General features: G+C 42.5%; 1 protein-coding gene across 3 annotated transcripts in view; it reads left to right on the top strand.

Moving 5' to 3' along the window:
* Nucleotides 1-17,172, top strand: part of GALNT13 (polypeptide N-acetylgalactosaminyltransferase 13) — a 1,001,053-nt gene that overhangs the window by 903,273 nt on the left and 80,608 nt on the right. The window contains exon 11 of one of the 3 annotated variants that reach the window (XM_078681724.1): nucleotides 13,299-13,328. The exons of the other annotated variants lie outside the window; for them this stretch is intronic. Within the exon in view, the coding sequence (XP_078537850.1) occupies nucleotides 13,299-13,328 (30 nt within the window). The remainder of the gene's footprint in view (nucleotides 1-13,298; nucleotides 13,329-17,172) is intronic. 3 annotated transcript variants of the gene reach the window in all.

Raw genomic sequence — 17,172 nt, 5'->3', positions numbered from 1 at the left:
AATATGCAGAATCAAGCCGTATGGGACCAGAAAGAAGCATTTTCTGATGTACCAAACCCTATTTGCGATTTGGTAACCTATTACCAAATTACAAATAGGGATTGCGATTCGATCATAGATAGGGGCGTGTTTAGGGCATCCGTTCCTAATACCGAATCACAGCGGTATGTAAAAAGGTTTCATGTAATTTTACCACCAACTTCAAGTTGGTGGTAACCCTTCGCAAATGGTAAGGGATCCCCAAGGGGCCCCTTCTCCTTTATGAGCGGTGGTACAAACATTTATATTCATGAGGTAGGTCAATTTGTGATCCACTTGGAATCGTTAAATGAAACTCATGGAGCTTCATACATTATGAGTAGAGATTACCTATTTGTGATTCACAGAAAATCACAATTAGTTCATATTTACTTCAAATATTGATACATGTAACCCTTCTGTGTCTTCTTTATCAAGACTTTTAAGTCCTCATTACCAACAGCCAGGTAAACTATGATATGAGTGTTAATTGGTGTTAGCACACATAAAGTTGTTCTGAGTTTTGTGATAAATATTGGCAGGTGAAACCAGCCAGTATTTACCATGGAAAAAAGGGTGGTGTTTACGACAATATGTAGTTTTGGGTGTGGTAAACACAAAAATATGCATGTTATTTCCCAAAAACTCGTAATAGGCTCGAATTTGTAAATTTCAAATCAGTGGAGTTGAATTTTATAAGGTGTTATAAATACCAATAATTACTGGGTCACTCATAATCCATGAGGATCTAAGTGCTTTTTTAGAGACGACTGTCAAATCTTGAGGATTAGTGGAAAAGGGTTAGCTCTGATTAGTTCAGGTCTCCTTGAAGGGTCCATTATGGCCTGCTCCACCCACACAACCGTAAGTAGTCCGCCTCTACTGACATTCCACACTTTTGAAAGCTAAACCATATTTTTTATGCACAACTTAGCTAAATTTAAAGTTTGAACTATTAAGATAAAATACAGGTTCGATGTGTCATCTGGCATTTGCCATTGACCTTTCTCTAGCTTGTAGGCTATTGGTAAGTAATCAAGTCGAGAAACACCTCATGATGACTTAAAAGCATTTAAAGGCACATATAGATTAAGCGTGGTGGAGCTCATGGAGCATCACTACGCTGAATTCTGCTGAGTTGAATACAAACTCAGTGGAATTCCGCTCCGTTCGTTGTAACTTAGGCTGCAGCGAAGCTCGGTCAGCACATCATACCTTCTTCCTGGCTGCAGAATGCAGATCCTCGAGCTTGACTACAAGTCGATGATGCTCTCCCGCTGCCTCCTGCATCCAGCCTCTGAAGGAATACCTCAGCCTGCCTGGCCTGCAGCAGACCTTCTCTTGTGTGCAAATGCATGTTATTGTATGAATGTGCACTAGATACCTGCAGCGATTGCAAGCCCTTACTGCAGCTTTGCACATGCGCCATGGCATCTGGTTCCTTACTCTATGCCGCACAACAAAAACATTTTTAAGGTAAGTTATTTCATTTATAACTTTAAGGTGGTTGTAGTGCTGGGTGGTAAACTCTGGTACGTGGTGGCGGGGTGTATAATTTTTTGCCAAACTCTGTGTTCCAAGCAGAAGGCAAAGTGGCAAAAACTCTGAAAACTCAGCTGGCGAAGCGAAGTTTACCACCCACCCTTATATAGATAGGCATATTCTGATGTCTATTCAGTCTGGGGGGAACTTCTCCTACAATATACATTAAAAAGACAATACAATTGTGTTTTACTGGCAAAGCCATCAAAATCACATGCAAGCATCCCTTTCTTTAAGCATTCCCCTTATGAAGTATTACTTGCTTAATTTAACTTTGAGAAGTGCATAAGAGAGACATCAATTGATGCTGTCAAACTTGAGCTTTAACCCCTTGCATGCGGCCACGATACTGAGCCTGTGCGTCAAAATCGCAAGTGGGCGGGTTTATAACGGCCCCCAGCCATCATCAGCACACAAGCGCCGTAGTGCATGACGGCTGGGGGCCGTCATCAGCATGCAAGGGGTTAAAGAATGTGTTGTCAATTTTTCATTTTGTATTTTAGGTATTATAACCATCTCAGCATTGTTATTTAAGTTTTGCTCTGTTCTTGTTCATTTGTAAGTTGCCTGTGCAGCTAGAAAAACCTTCAAACCGTATGGGCTCAGGAGAGATGGAGTACCGATGCAATGTGGAGGCAAAAGGGTTTGATGCCAGTAGAGTAATAGGCAGCAGCATGACTAGAAAGGACTCGATTTTTTGTTTATCTGAGAAGGTAATGCTCATCCTGCAGGGCAGCAGGTCTGGAGTTCCATAATGCATAATCCATGTTGTACATGTTGATGAATGTACGATAACCTCCCAAATTGTGCGATGATTGATTATCACTAGTAGATATGAGTGTGACTGATTCAGTCACAGTAAAGGGGTTAGACATACCTAATGCTACATTCTTTCAATGCTTATTTAAAAAAATAGAGAAGATCTGTGTCTGTCTGAATTGTTATAAAAAGTACTTGAAAATTGAGTTTGTGTCTAAATTAGTGTCCCAGTTTTGCTATCTCCTCATGTGATAGTTCTATCAAGGCTAGCGTATTTGCCTCATAGACAACACAGGCTGCCTTGTTACCAACCTTCCCCTTTCTGGGCAAGCATAAAGGTCTGATTTAGAGTTTGGCGGATGGGTTACTCTGCCACAAGATTATGGATATCCTGTCCACCTTATTACAAGTGCCTTAGAATATAAGGCAATTGTAATAATGAGGATGGAAAATCCACTGTGTTGTGGTGGAGTAATCCATCTGCCAAACTCTGAATCAACCCCTATATCTAGTTCTATATGCCTGAGGTAGTTATTTAGTGGTGGAAGAAGGAGCCCAAAAATATTCTTTTGTAGTCAGTAAGGGGTCTCTGAGAGCCTCTTGCCCTGTACATAAATAGCAGACTTATTATTTCATCTTTATCCTGCCAATAGAATGTCACATTTTACAGCACTAAGATCGAATTAGCACAATGTGACAACAGGACAAAATTCAATATGGAATGCTAGAATGCTATGGGTACATACCATCAGCACTGTAAAATTTTCATTATACCAAAGTGACCGATCACTTTGACTGTAGAGCTCAACGGAATAGATGGTAGCATTCCTTATGTGTTGTTATGTCTATTCATTTGTCTGTTTCTAGCTTGAAATTATTTATTTTAACAAGGGATTGATGTAATATTTTATATATGTCTCACTGTTTCCTGATGAACTAATGTGTAAATATTCTGCATCTTTCCGATAAACAAAAACGTGGCATGCTTTGAGGGCGTTTTGCTCTAATACAGTGCAATCAGCCATTGCACAAAATCCTATCATTCAGTAAATAAATATATAAATTTACATAAGAAATATAGAACAATATTATCAGTCAGAATCATTTTGTGCCACATGCATCATTCTCATTTGAAAACCAGGAATTTGCAATTTGCACACTGAAAGGTTTGCGAATGGGAAATCAATTTGTGAGCCGAGCTATGTACTAATACCTCCCATTACAAATTGTCCATTCACAGGGTTGCAAAATGCCCGCCTAATGAATATTGCAAAAAATTACATTATTACTTTGGCTATTTATACACGCACCTCAAGGAATCATCAGAATGACCCTTCAATTTCACTAAATGAACCTTGGGCAATGTGTAAAGTACTTTTGAAGAACTGAAAGAGTAATAAAGTCAAAATGCGAACCAATACAAAATGACAAACCACATTAGAAAGCTAGAGTAAAATATAACAAACAAATTGACACTGAAATGTCAGACATACAATAAGGGAAACCAGAGACATGCATTTAAAAAAGGTAAGTTGAAATAGCTCCAAAAACACAAAGTGTCAATGAAAATCAAAGGTCGACGAAGACCTGGACCTAGGCGCAAAGTTGAGGCTGACCCGATGGAGCATACATCAGATACACCAGCCAGGTTTGCCCTTTCACTTTCTTGCTAAGGGTCAGCTTCACAAAAAGAAGTTACACCTTTGAGTATGTTTACACTTTGTAGTAAACTAACTACAAAAGTGTAAGTTACATGTCTCCACCCCCATGTGAATGCATTTGTTCTTGTGTGGGCGGGTGATATCCTTCCCTGACCCTTCCTAAACCCCTCTTAATACTCCCTAAACCCATCCGCAGAGTAGTGAGGCTGCTCCTTTTCCAACCCACTTCCCTGTTTCCCTCCCACATTTACTACTAAAATCTATACTTAGATGTGCAGAGACTCCACAGCTGGGGGGTGAATTGAGCAATGTAATTATAGGAAAAACATATACCTTGTAATACATTTAGTAGTACTACAAAATGTACTGCAAAGTGCAATTTGTGAATCAAGCCTAATGTCTTTTAAGTTCCAATCATCCACAGGAGTATACTGCTAATTGCCCCAGGACCTCAGTGGAGGCACTTAGAGGCTCACAGGCTGTCAGTCAGAGCCTAATAGCAGGGTCCAGCGCAGGTCCAGTTGACAATGTCCAGCTGGATACTTCTAGCAACAGATCTCCTTCAGTTTGTTGTCTTTGTATAACCACACAGCAGGCCAGTCAACGGATCCTTGAAGCTAACTTATTGTCCTGGATCCAAGAGGGCTTGTCTTAGGTCACATACAGCAGGTCCAGTCCTCTTCTGATATTCTGCTTTTCTAGGAAGTGTTCTGAAGAGGGCGCCTGTAGATATCACATTTATGTCTGGCACTGGGTTGTGGTTGGGGGTGACTCACTTCCCTTGCTAACCATTGGGGAAAAAAATCACCAGTTTTTATTTTCCTACTTTTGCAGTAGTTTCTGTTTACTTTACTGCAAACAGGCCCAAGATGTAATGTGTCAGGGTAAATCCATGTTGTTGAAAGTCATCAACCCACTAAACTTGAGCTCTGATGCCTGGAGTTGTGTGGGGAGTGTACTATGGCAATTCCAGTATCCTCCCATATTTAACACTAAAGTTTGGTTCAAAGCAGGCCCTATATGTACAAGAAACCCAGAGTCAGATATCTGGTAGGCCAAAAGCAAAGTCCTTCAGCTACCAGATAGGGAATCTACATGAATTGTCTTGGCATCCTGTTTTCTTCCTTTCAAGTGTACCCCAAGTGTTACGTACGGCCCAACAGACTTGCTGAAGCAGCATTAGTACTAAGCCAATCTATAGATATTAAAGAGATTATATTGGCAATTAAAAAGAGTCCTACCAGGAAGGCGCCAGGACAATGGAGTCTTGATGGTTTTCTTCAAATAGAACATTCCACTATGGTCATCAATAACAATAAATGTGGAGAGAGGAGTGGCCATAAGCCCAATTATAGGGTCTTGGAAGGAAGCACTAATTGTTCCTGTCTTCAAAGAAAGGGTCAGGAGCCAACCTACTTGTTATGATCCAACTTCTTTACTGGCATTGACCACCAAAATCTTATGTAGTGTCCGTCTTTTCAGACTTGAAGTATGGGCCAAATAACACAATTTGTCACCAGATGTCCAAAATGAATTCCACCACCATGGTGTTGGCACAGTAGATTTATCGCTCAGTCTTTGTCTTCTAATTGGGAACTATATAAAAGCCTGAAGAGGTGCCATTCATTTGGTGTTATGGATATCTCCTCTGCTTTTCATACTATAAATTGATCTGTTATGTTTGCTAATTGAAGATTTGGAGGTGAAGAAGGCCCTTGTGCCATTGCTCAGTCGGGAACATTGGGAACATCGGAAAAGACATGTTACAACCCAAACAGGGAGTGCTCATCATTAATAAGCTCCAACCCTGCTGTAGGGTTGTATTTTAGATCCTTCATTGTTTTTTTTATTTCTATCAATGGGTTGTATAATCATCTTTGGCTTAAACTTAAAAATATGCAGCAAATTGGAAAGCACGTCACCCCAATTTATTTGTATGTGGATGACACAGTTATTATTGCAAGAATCCCTTATTGTCTCAAGTTTCACACAATTCTTTTACTTCATTTATGCATGAATTAGATTTATAGTTTAAATCAGTTTATTGATTATCAAACAATTGTGGCACCTACATGCAGAGGCTGCTGGATGATACTTTGGTATGCTCAGAAAGGCAGAAACCAAGCCCTCCCTAAATTATTCTTAACATCAACCTTATCCATTCCCCCAAAGTTCTTTCAAATCCCCCTCCCTCCTTCACCATGTGTAATGAAAAAAGCATTATGAAAGTAAAGGAAAGTAGTCCAACAGGAATTGTGTCCTACATCCCTACCTCTGGGTCAGTGCTGCACAGCTGTGATGCAACTTCAGGTCGGCAGGACATGGTTGATGAGTATGTTAGTCATAACACCTGTAAATACCAAAGGCATGAAAGTTCCCTAAATTCCAGTGAGAGGAAAGTAATGCACGGCGCGCAGGTATTCACAAATTGGGCTTCTCTTGCATCTATGGTGGCAGAGATCCTCTCCATCCCTAGGATAATCCACAATCTATGAATTAACGCTCCGGGTCTGGGACTGTGTCTTTTCCCCACAGTGCCACAAAAGTGTGTTTAGCTGCGCATACGGCCATTGTGAAGGCCTTCCCCCGAGGGTAGTCTAGTCAGTATGTGAGTGCATTGGGGAGGCCCAGGATAGTCTATTCCGGGAGAGGAGGGATGCCAGTATTGAATATTTCAAGTATGCTGACGCGGACCTCCATCCAGTAACATTTTAGCTTGGGATAGTGACACAGGAGATGTGTGAGTGTACCTGACAGACTACATTTTCCTCAACATGCAGTTGATTTAATAGGGGACCAAGAGTGCATGTGGACTGAGCCGTAATACCAGCACTGGGTGATTTTAATAATTTCATCTTTATGCCCACTGCACTGGTCACTTACGAGTGGGTACGATTAAAAGTCTCTGTCCACTCCTCACCCGAAAGTGAGAGCTTTACCTCCCACCTCTTTTGTGCCAGGGTCCATTGGTAGAGGGATGGCTTTCTTGACATTAATTTAAAAGTTATCTTTTCTAAAAAATCAATTTTTATGACTAGTGACTCAAAGAATATTAAATCTAAACTCTATTCAATTGGGGGAGTCCCTGCTGCAAGGGTAAAACATTTATCTACCTTGGAAATTATTTAGAATCTAAATTAAATTGCGAACACCTACTTAATTTAAGATCTCAACAGCTTCACAGAGCAATAGTAGCAATATTCCGATTTGCCACTATATTAGACCTTAAGCCGGTGAAATAACTGAAACAAATATACAAGATCAAATTTATTCCGTTGGTGCTTTATGTTGTAGGTGTTTGGGGATATACAGTGCTGAAACCCTTCTAAAGATGCCTTTATCTGTAGGTTATTATCAGTTCCGTAGGGCTCAGTTACATGTATCTGTCATGCAGAGGTGGGAATGAGCCACAAGGTAGTCGTTATTATGGTGGCTCCTCTGATGTTATGGCTTACATTTGGTGTAAGCCTGAGGTTTGTTTCTCAAGGTTAATTTTTAGGGACTGCCTTCATTAAACAATATGGCTGAGATTCCATGGCTCTCTTATGTGAACCAGATTGGGAGGGGCAGAGTGGGGGGTAGTAAACTACGGATTATGACCGATTAGAGGTAAGTAAACATATAAATAAATAAAACGAATATCGTTGCACGTGCTGCTTTGCCAAAAAAACAGATGTGGGGGTAGGTCAGGTGCTCCCCCATACACAAATGTTGGCATCAGGTCTGGTTCCCCTCATGAGTGATGAGCAGCGCTCTTCAAATCCATTTTACATCACATTACATCCTTGTCACGGTTTTCCCCCTAACTTTTTGTTTTCAGGCCTCCTGCATGCTGACTTTTTATAGGCTTTAGGACTCTACACATGTTACCGCTGTTGACCAGTGCTAAAGTGCTTTGCTCTCTCCTTAAAACGTGTTAGAATTGGCATATACCTAATTGGCATATTTAATTTACCTGTAAGTCTTCATAAGAGTGGCAGTACCGGTGTCCAGGGCCTGTAAATTAAATGGTAGTAGTGGGCCTGCAGCACTGATTGTACTACCCACTTAGCATTTGAAACATGTCTCAGGTCTGCCATTTTAGCCTGTGTGCGCAGTTTAAACTGTGACTTTGACCTGGCACAATAAACCTTTTACCAGTCCCAAACCTTTCTTTTTAATACATCTAAGTAGCCCCCAGGTAGGCCCTAAACAGCAACATCCCAAAGGGCAGGATGCAGTGTTTCTAAAAAGTTGAACTCATACTTTTTACTTTTTCATGTGCTGATAGTGAAACACTTATAAATTCTTTTTCCACTATTGCAAGGTCTACCTCTCCCATAGGATAGCAATGGAGTTACCTTATTTCATTCAATAAGCTGTAATGTCCAAATGAAACAGGTCCCATCCTTGTTTGACGTCTTTGGAATTCAATAAAAAAATTGTAACATATGGTGAAGTCACACTTTAAATTACAATTCTGAAACTGCCACTGTTAGAAAGTTGGCCTTTTCCTGCCCTGGCCACTTATGGCTTGATAGCAACTTTGGCAGTGCGGCGCTAAGTCGGCCCTGCTGTTGCACTGCCAAAGCCGTGGTCAGGCCCCTCGCCAGATTAGGAGTTTCTTCCTGTCAGGCGGGTCATGTTGTGCCCCCCTGCATGCATTCCAGGGTGCAGGGGCACAAGGAGGCCCTCCAGGGCACCCTTTTTTTATTCTACGCCAGGGTGTTCATGGAGGAGAAACCACCATGAAAACCTTGGTGGATAGGAAGCTCCTAATATGCTTGGGGGACTGCTGTGGTCCTGCAAGCATATCAATTCCTCCTGACCACCACAATATAGCCAGGGAACAGCTGTTTCCTGGGGTCTGTAGTGGGGCAATAGTAGTCTGACCACCCTAATTGAAATAGGGCATTCAGGAGACTGCCGCGCCGCTATGAGTCTAACGGTTTGTGGACCATCAGACTCATAATTAAGCCCCATGTGCCTGTAGCCTGTCTCTCAGTCACATGACACAGTGTAGCTAGCAGTTGGGCTTTGTGTATTCCTCCTAAACGGCCACACAATACAGAGCATAGGTGTGCCTGGATGGGCCATCACTGCCACGATGGAAGGGCGCATCTGGGCACAGCCCTACTTACACTTGCATACTCTGTGTCCTGCATCCAAACAAAAGGCTACATACTCCCTGTAGTTAGTGTGGAGCCAGAGCACGGAAGACAGGAAGCATGTGGAATTCAAAGGGAAATCTACACAAGCTTCTCCATCTTCGAAAGAAGGCCCAGGTATAAATAGTCGACCTAAGACACCAACTCTTTTGGGTGCTTCTGGACCTTTGCATTCTCTGCCAGGAAGAATTACTTTAGTAATGCTGAAAGGACTGATTGACCCCTGTTCTGAGGGACTGCTGCCCTGCTGTGCTGAAGTGCTACCTGCTGTCTTCTTGCCTTGGTGAGAAGAACTGGACCTACAACTGTTGAACCCGGGACCCCAGAGTGACTCCAAGGGCTAGTTAGCTGGCCTCCTGACTACAGTCTCAGGGATAGAAGGCTACAACAACCTTGAACCAGCTCCTGGACTCTACCATCTGTGAGTCCTACCCTGCCAAGTAGCGTCACCATAGTCCTGGAACCTTAGTATGCGAAACTTCATCGACACAGTCATTCACATCATAAATCTCCCATCGATGTCAGCCTCGATGACAATGCAGTTTCTTGCCTTGCAACTATTTGAAAACAACTCATCACCTCAACTCGGGGAGGCATCTTCAATACTGGACTTCGCATCGCAAGCCCTTATCGATGGGCTCCTCAACGGACGCATCACCTCAGCGGCACAATGCATCATTGAAAAAGGACCCCGCAACTCTCTGCAGCCAGAACTTAAGATACACTTGTTCAGCAGCCCTAACTGGGTCCCTCCCTGTATGTGGCCCACGCTCTGTCGTGTTTGACCTGTACTTGTGACTTTGTCCTGGTCCAATGCAACCAGATATCCACAGTTGATGCTTTGTGCTTTTTGGAGCTATTTTCACTTAATTCTTCAAACTTGCACATCGCCGGTGCTATTGATTGGGGTATCACCTTCTTCAACCATTAACTCAATTTCTCACACCCAGTAAATTGCAAACCCTGTAGTATCACATTTTGCTGCAATCAGTCACTAAAGGCCTGATTACTTTGGTGGTGTGGGGGCAGGCTGCCATGCCATTGCTGCACTCCCACACTGCAAAAGCTGTCTGCAAGATTAAAAGACTTCTCATGGTCTGGCAGACAACGCCATCGGCCCCGTGGTTCACAGAGGAACTACGCAAGAAGAAACAACTTTGCAGAAACAGGGAAAGGCATTGGCACAGATCCTACAGCGCAGAAAGTAAGGCTAGCTATAAGGAAGCACTTGGCCAGTATAAAGCCCTCATAGTCGAAACCAAGAAAAAGTTCTTCACAGAACAGATCGATAACGCTAAAAACTCCAGTAAAAAACTGTATGAGATCACCAAGATCCTAGCGGGAAACATGCCGGACTTAGATCCGCCACAATCCTAAATCTTCTGTGACTCATTGGCCAACTTCTTCTTCACCAAGGTGAACGATATATACCAAGCATTCTCCGCTAAAACGGTAATCAACTCACCCATGTCCGGCAGCTGGACTCAAGATACCGAACTCCTCCAGTTTACAGACCTTGGAGAAACACAAATCAACGACATTACTGCAACCATCAATTCAGGATCTGCATTAGACCCCTGTCCCCTCAAGGTCATCCGTCCGGTCATGGACTGTCTAGCTCCTGACATAGCCTCTATCTGTAATGCAATGTTTAGAACAGGGATATACCCGGACTCCTTAAAGAACACGCTGGTTAAACCCCTTCTGAAGAAAGCCAACCTGGACAAGGAGCAACTAAAAACTACCGCCTCATAGCTAGCCTACCTTTTCTAGCCAAGGTAGTTGAGAAGGCTATGAATACACAACTCTCTGAGTTTATAGAGAAGCACCAATTACTGGACAACACCCAATTTGGCTTCCGCAAGTACCACGGTACGGAGACTGCCCTAATCAAAGCAACAGAGGATATAAGAGTGATCCGGGACCAGGGAGGAACAGCGATACGGGTATTGCTCGATTTATCCGCAGCCTTCGACACGGTCGATCACAAGATCTTGATCGACCGTGTCGGAAAGATGGGCATTAGCCACATGGCAAAAAACTTGCTTTTCTCCTTTTTGGCCGGGAGAACACAGGTGGTCACATTGGAGCATTTTCAATCAGACAAGCTGTCCCTGCCATGTGGGGTACCGCAAGGCTCATCCCTCAGTCCGACACTATTTAATATCTATGTCTCGGGCCTGGCCTCTGTCATCAAGGCCTATGGGATGAGCCTTACCTCATACGCAGATGATACGCAGCTTGTGTTGGCCATTAATGGGGATGGAGAAAAGGTAGCAGAAAATTTTCAAGAGGGCATGCAGGCGATTGGAGAGTGGATGGCCTCCAACTGCTTAAAACTAAACTCCGATAAAACGGATGTCGTCATTTTCGGCCATCTCTCACCTACTTGGTCAACTACCTGGTGGCCCCCCACGTTCGGAACCCCCCCCAAACCAGTCCCTACTGTCAGAAATCTTGGGGTAACTTTTGACGATAACCTAAATTTTATGGCCCATGCAAACAAAATAGCAGCCACCGCCCACCATAAACTCAGGTTGATTAAGAAAATGATACCGTTCTTACCAAGTGCAGCAGGTAAGACACTGGTGTGTTCCCTAGTGTTGTCCTCCCTCGACTATTGTAATGGCTTATTTATTAATGCCCAAGCTAGAGTGACCAACAAAATGCAGACAATCCAGAATGCTGCAGCCCGTCTCCTGTCAGGAACCCCGAAGTTTTTGCCAATCTCCGAGACCATAAGGGACTTCCACTGGCTCAAGATCCGGAACAGGATAAAGTTCAAAGCGCTGCACAACTATGGTCCGCACTTCCTGAAATCCCACCTTAGGTTCCATTCATCCAAAGATCGCTCCGATCCAATAACCTCAAACTTTTGCTGATACCACGAACTAAAACAGTCACTTGGGGCGATAGACGCTTCTTAGTGGCAGCTCCCAGATTGTGGAATTCTCTACCTTCAGCCATCAAGGATAGCCCGTCCTTGATGCAATTTCGCAGAAAAATAAAGACCTGGCTGTTTGATCAAGATTAGCTACCGATTCAGTCTCTGGGAACCTCATGCACAGTATCTAGCGCCGAGATGCCTACGGGCATTTGTTCGCGCTGTATAAATTGCAAAAATAAATAAATAAATAAACCAGCAAGACTGTCCCACTGCAGTGCCTATAAGAAAGGCACTCTAATGGCAGCGTCAAAGGCTGTTCCTGCATGGTATGGACTGTGCAGCCATGCCATGTAGGAAGGGGGTGCTTGCCCAGCCTGTGCCCCCTGCATTCATCCCCATGCACAGGGGCAATACGGGGCCCTCTATGGCCCCCTTTGTTTCCCCACCTCCAGAATTTTATTGGAGGGCTCACCGCCATAAAAAGACTGGCTCGGGGTAAACTTGTAATATGCTTGGCTGTGCCGCAGCTGCACCCCCAAGCATATTGCTTCCCTAGACCGCTGTGCCACCATCAGGGATTCCGGATCCCTGGTGGTTGTGGTAGTTCTGTGGAGGTCCAACCACTGTATTCGTAATATGGTGGTCGGACCACTGATGAGGTGGTCCCTGGCCGCTACCGCACCTCCTCCACGGGTTTGGTGGTCCGATGGACCGGCAAACTCGAATGAGGCCCTTAATGTTTCTTTTCCAGACACTAGATTAAGGTTCCTCCCTAAGCTTATAGGTTTTTCGATGGATCAGTTTTTGCACATTCATCAGTGTAGGACTGGGCTGTTGAGCACTGGCGTTGACTGATGGGCGAGTTTTACTAGACTAGTGTGTGGGCTTTTTTTTAATCCCGTGGGCCTGACTGGCCAGACCAACACTGTTCTTGACTATGTTTAAATACAGCAGAAAAAGGCACTATTTTTTTAATATGCTGGCAGAAGAAGTTGACATTTAAAAATGCTAAAGGTTTTTTTAAACAGAGCATACATTTGTGTATGTGTGTGTGTGAGTGCTTGTCTTTGCACACCGACAACTGATAAGAGGTTTTTTTCAGGACCTTCATCACAAAGTCGGCAAATAAGATTCCTGAATACACATATCTAACAGAGAATCATTTATTTTAAAAAATATCTTGATAACCATACGAACAGTTTTAATAGAATGTGAAGAGTAGAATCACTTAAACAGTAGAAATTGTGGTTTTCATTCACGTGTGACGTCTGTTATCCCTTTCAGTCTGCAGGTAAATGGGAGTATAATTTTGAGGTGAGTAGAATATGGTTTTATTTGTTATCTGTCTGCTAGATCTAATTTAGACAATGTCTTGTTGCATAGTGATGTAGACTGACACCTCAGCTCATTAGCCATCCCCAGTGCCCTGTATCCTCAAGCAATAGTTATTGGCTTACATTGAAGGGCAAAGTTATAAAGGCCTGTTGCCATGGGCACAAAATAGGAGAAAATCCCTAATCATCATGCTCACTGTGCTGCTGCACAGTGTCTTTTAATGTTGTCTGCGAACGTTGTGTTTACTAGAGCGCTGTATAGTTCTTTATCTACCCAAGTAATTCTGCTCTTATTGTTTGCGATATTTGTTCTTTTTAAACAGTACTATAGAGCTAACTGCTCTGAAATTTCGTTTTTCACTAAACATAACAAACAGTAATATTTCAAATACAAGAATATAGATAAGCATATATTAATGTCATGAGGGTGAAACTAAATGTGACCTAGTAAAACATATTATTTTCATGGAATGTACTAATAAACACACATTCACACATATCTGCAGTGTAAAGGTGAAATTTCATAAGATAATGATTGCAGAGCCTAATTGAGATACAAAAAGTGTTTTTTGTCTTACAAATTACATTCTATAATTAGTTTACAGAAATTCAGTTTTATGGAAACCCACTTTTAATAAGGAACTGTGCAATTAGGAAATAGTTTACAGTTCCTATTGAAAAACATGTTTCATTATCATGAGGACAGCCCACAACCACTCTGTGGAGATTTACCATTGTCTTTGTCTAAGACACTAGGATTCTGCGTTAAGGTTATCTAAATTCTGTGGCAAAAAACGCAAATTCAGTGGTACATTTTTTGACAGTAAGATCCATTTGTGCATTCAACAACATTTTTGTGATATCTTCAAATTATGCAATTGTATGTGGCATATATTGTGATGAGTATCCTAAATTCATAGTTATGTGGTACACGCACTGCAGCCACAAAATTACATAAATTCTCTGGCCCTCATGATTGTTTTATCAACAGTTTATTCATGAAATGTGTAGCATCCTCCCATTCCGGGTGCATGCAAATGATTACGCCACACATGGAACTTGGTATTACACGTCTTTATTCCTCAGCATTTAACCATTAACTGAACATTCTACATCATGAATTCTATCCCCTAAACCCATGCACTTGCATCTCTGCTCTACGGAGTCCATCAGGAAACAAAGGAGTACCGGTATTTCGAACTCACAAGACACTAAATCGCCCCCTTTGTTAAATAACAAGTTCCAATAATACATGTATACATTACAACTTTTTAATAAGCCATTTTAGTGCTTGAATCAATCTTCCAGATCTGGTCATGTAAGGCTGCTGAGATACCGGAGAAATGTCTACGACTGGTATTAGTGACAGGGACATTGCCTCAGACATTGGACTCTCCGGATTCTCAACTTGACAGAATCTAGTATAATGGAGTTTCCAGGACAGTGAGCAGTCACAATGTGTCCCTTACAAGTCACAACTTTCAGTGGGTCAGCATCTAACAGAGCATCAGAGTTGCATTTCTATTTCTGCCTGACGATTTACTTGGTCTACTATTTTGAACAAGGTGCTCCGAGCATGGCGGTGCCTATTTGCATAGGTCTTAATTTGGCGTTTGTGAGACAAGTTAGGGGTGTACAGACTATCAATGTCAATAGATCTCTCATTGGTCCATTATGACAACGTAATGCCTGTGGCTCTCCCAAACATTAAGGTGACAGAGCTTTCACATGTGGTAGAATGCAGAGTTGACCTGTAAGGATGAAGTGTAGACTAAAGAACTGATCTATGGTCAAGCGTCTCTAGCACAGTGTGCTGAACAATCTTCTTGATAGGGCTCATAAATCTCTCGACCACACCATTTTCCCAGAGATGTGTGCTTTTCTGATGCTTGACATTTAGATGAGTGCCCCATGTTGCAAAGATACTTTCTAATCTCTCAATGCCTTTGTCATTAGTAGTCAACAACAGAACTTCCACAAGGGGAAAACAGGAAAATTAATCAACTATTAGTAGTAGATGATATCTAGAGGTCCAAGAAATCAATTGCATTCTTCTTCTGTGCATGCTTTGGAAGATCAGACATGTGGGGTTGTCTTGGATGACAATCAATTGTACAAATGACATGACTTCAACTCTTTTTCAACTCTTTCATCAAGATGAGGGAACCATACTCAGTTCCTTAGGGTTAATTTCATAGCAACAACTTAATGATGTCCCGCATGAGCCAGTTCAATAACTTGCTGTCGCTTCTGGAGTAACTGAAAGTTCTTAATGCACATTTTCAAATTTCTGGTGCTCAAGTCCTTCATGAAGAGGTTGATTATGTTTTCACCACTATTGGTGTGTAACAATGTCTTTGAGTATTCGCAAATCCCTGTCAATGCGCATGGCAGCAATGATTCTTTCTATTGATATGGCAGCAAGGATTCTGGATTTTACAATAAAGTTACCATAAGCATCAGCCTTTTTAGAAGCTGTGCCATGACACTGCATTGGCACTTGTGAGAAGTAGTCATCAGAGTTTTTCTTTTAAGCTCTTATTGTTGCAAAAAAATAAAATGCAAACAACGACATTGTCAAAATGAAAAAGAAAAGAACAAAACACTGTAGCACCACAACATTATCTTACCAATTAGAATCCCCCTTGGCCCGCCAAATACATCCCGCTCCCTCCCACATCCAGACATGTGACTGTTCTTCAATTGAGGTCACATGTTCTCGACACACTGCATCAAAGTCAGTACTTTCAATCGAGGGACAGATCTGGCCCGATGGTTGTTCCATTTCCCCTAAATTTTAGTCCATTTCTTTGGGCATCCCCAGCCCTCGTAAACTACTCTCTCAGCATGCATGCACCTGTCCATGTCCTTTTACCAATGAATTCATTGTTGAGCCAAATCTGCCTTCCACAACAGTTCAATATTATGCTTAGCCACAATAAAGCTCAACGTCATCCATATCTGATCCGTACAGGGAAGGTCAGGCCAATCCCAAAGATTTAATGAGCACCACTTTGCAGTAGCCTCCATGTCACTCCCACAGAGAGTATTCATTAATAGTCACAGATACCCAGTATTACTGGATTATCGGGCAACTCCAGATCATGTGAAAAACATACTTATTTGGCCACATTTTCTTTGGTACAATGCTGTTGATATTCTCCCCATCTTTACAACAGTAGTGCATGCATAGTATCATCTATGTAGGAATTTTAGTTGGATCAGATGGAATCTAGATCATATAGCTACCTCATTGGGGGATGCCAAGGCCTCAGATCACTCATCATCTCCAGACAACCCAGGTCTCACTCCCAACTCTCCTGTAAGCTTATCAGGGTATCAGAGGAATTATTAATCAGTTTAGGATAAGTAAGGGAGGTTGTCTGTCTGAGACTATGGTCAATTGTCTTTCTTCCAGTGGGGATGATTCGGGAAGATCCTCTCCCTTGAATAGTGCCATCTGTAGTGTGTGTCTGACTTGAAATAGCAGTAGGTTTCATTGGAGGACAAATGAGATTCAGTCTGTAAGTTTGCAAACTAAATCTCTCCACCTTGTGCCTAAAGGTCTCATACCTTACCTTCATACCTTAGAACTGCAGATGAGTTCTCACTTCTCAAGGCCTCCTTGAGTCCCCACTGTACCTAGCTGCACTGTGTCCCATAGGGGTGTGGCTTGTGTTATCTTACCTCGCTATTCCAAAGCATGTATTGCGGTATACCCAAAGGTAAGTGTAGTTGCTGTTGGACTCAGGAATGACATGGCATGTGACTCCCTGTAGATGGCCCTGAGGTGTTCCCCCAGCTGCATGGCTTGCCTATCCATA

This window comes from Lissotriton helveticus, chromosome 3_1, assembly GCF_964261635.1.
Source record: "Lissotriton helveticus chromosome 3_1, aLisHel1.1, whole genome shotgun sequence".
In the NCBI taxonomy this organism is placed as follows: Eukaryota; Metazoa; Chordata; class Amphibia; order Caudata; family Salamandridae; genus Lissotriton; species Lissotriton helveticus.
Note: the sequence above shows the minus strand (reverse complement) of the source record. Positions and strands in the feature narration are given on the sequence as shown.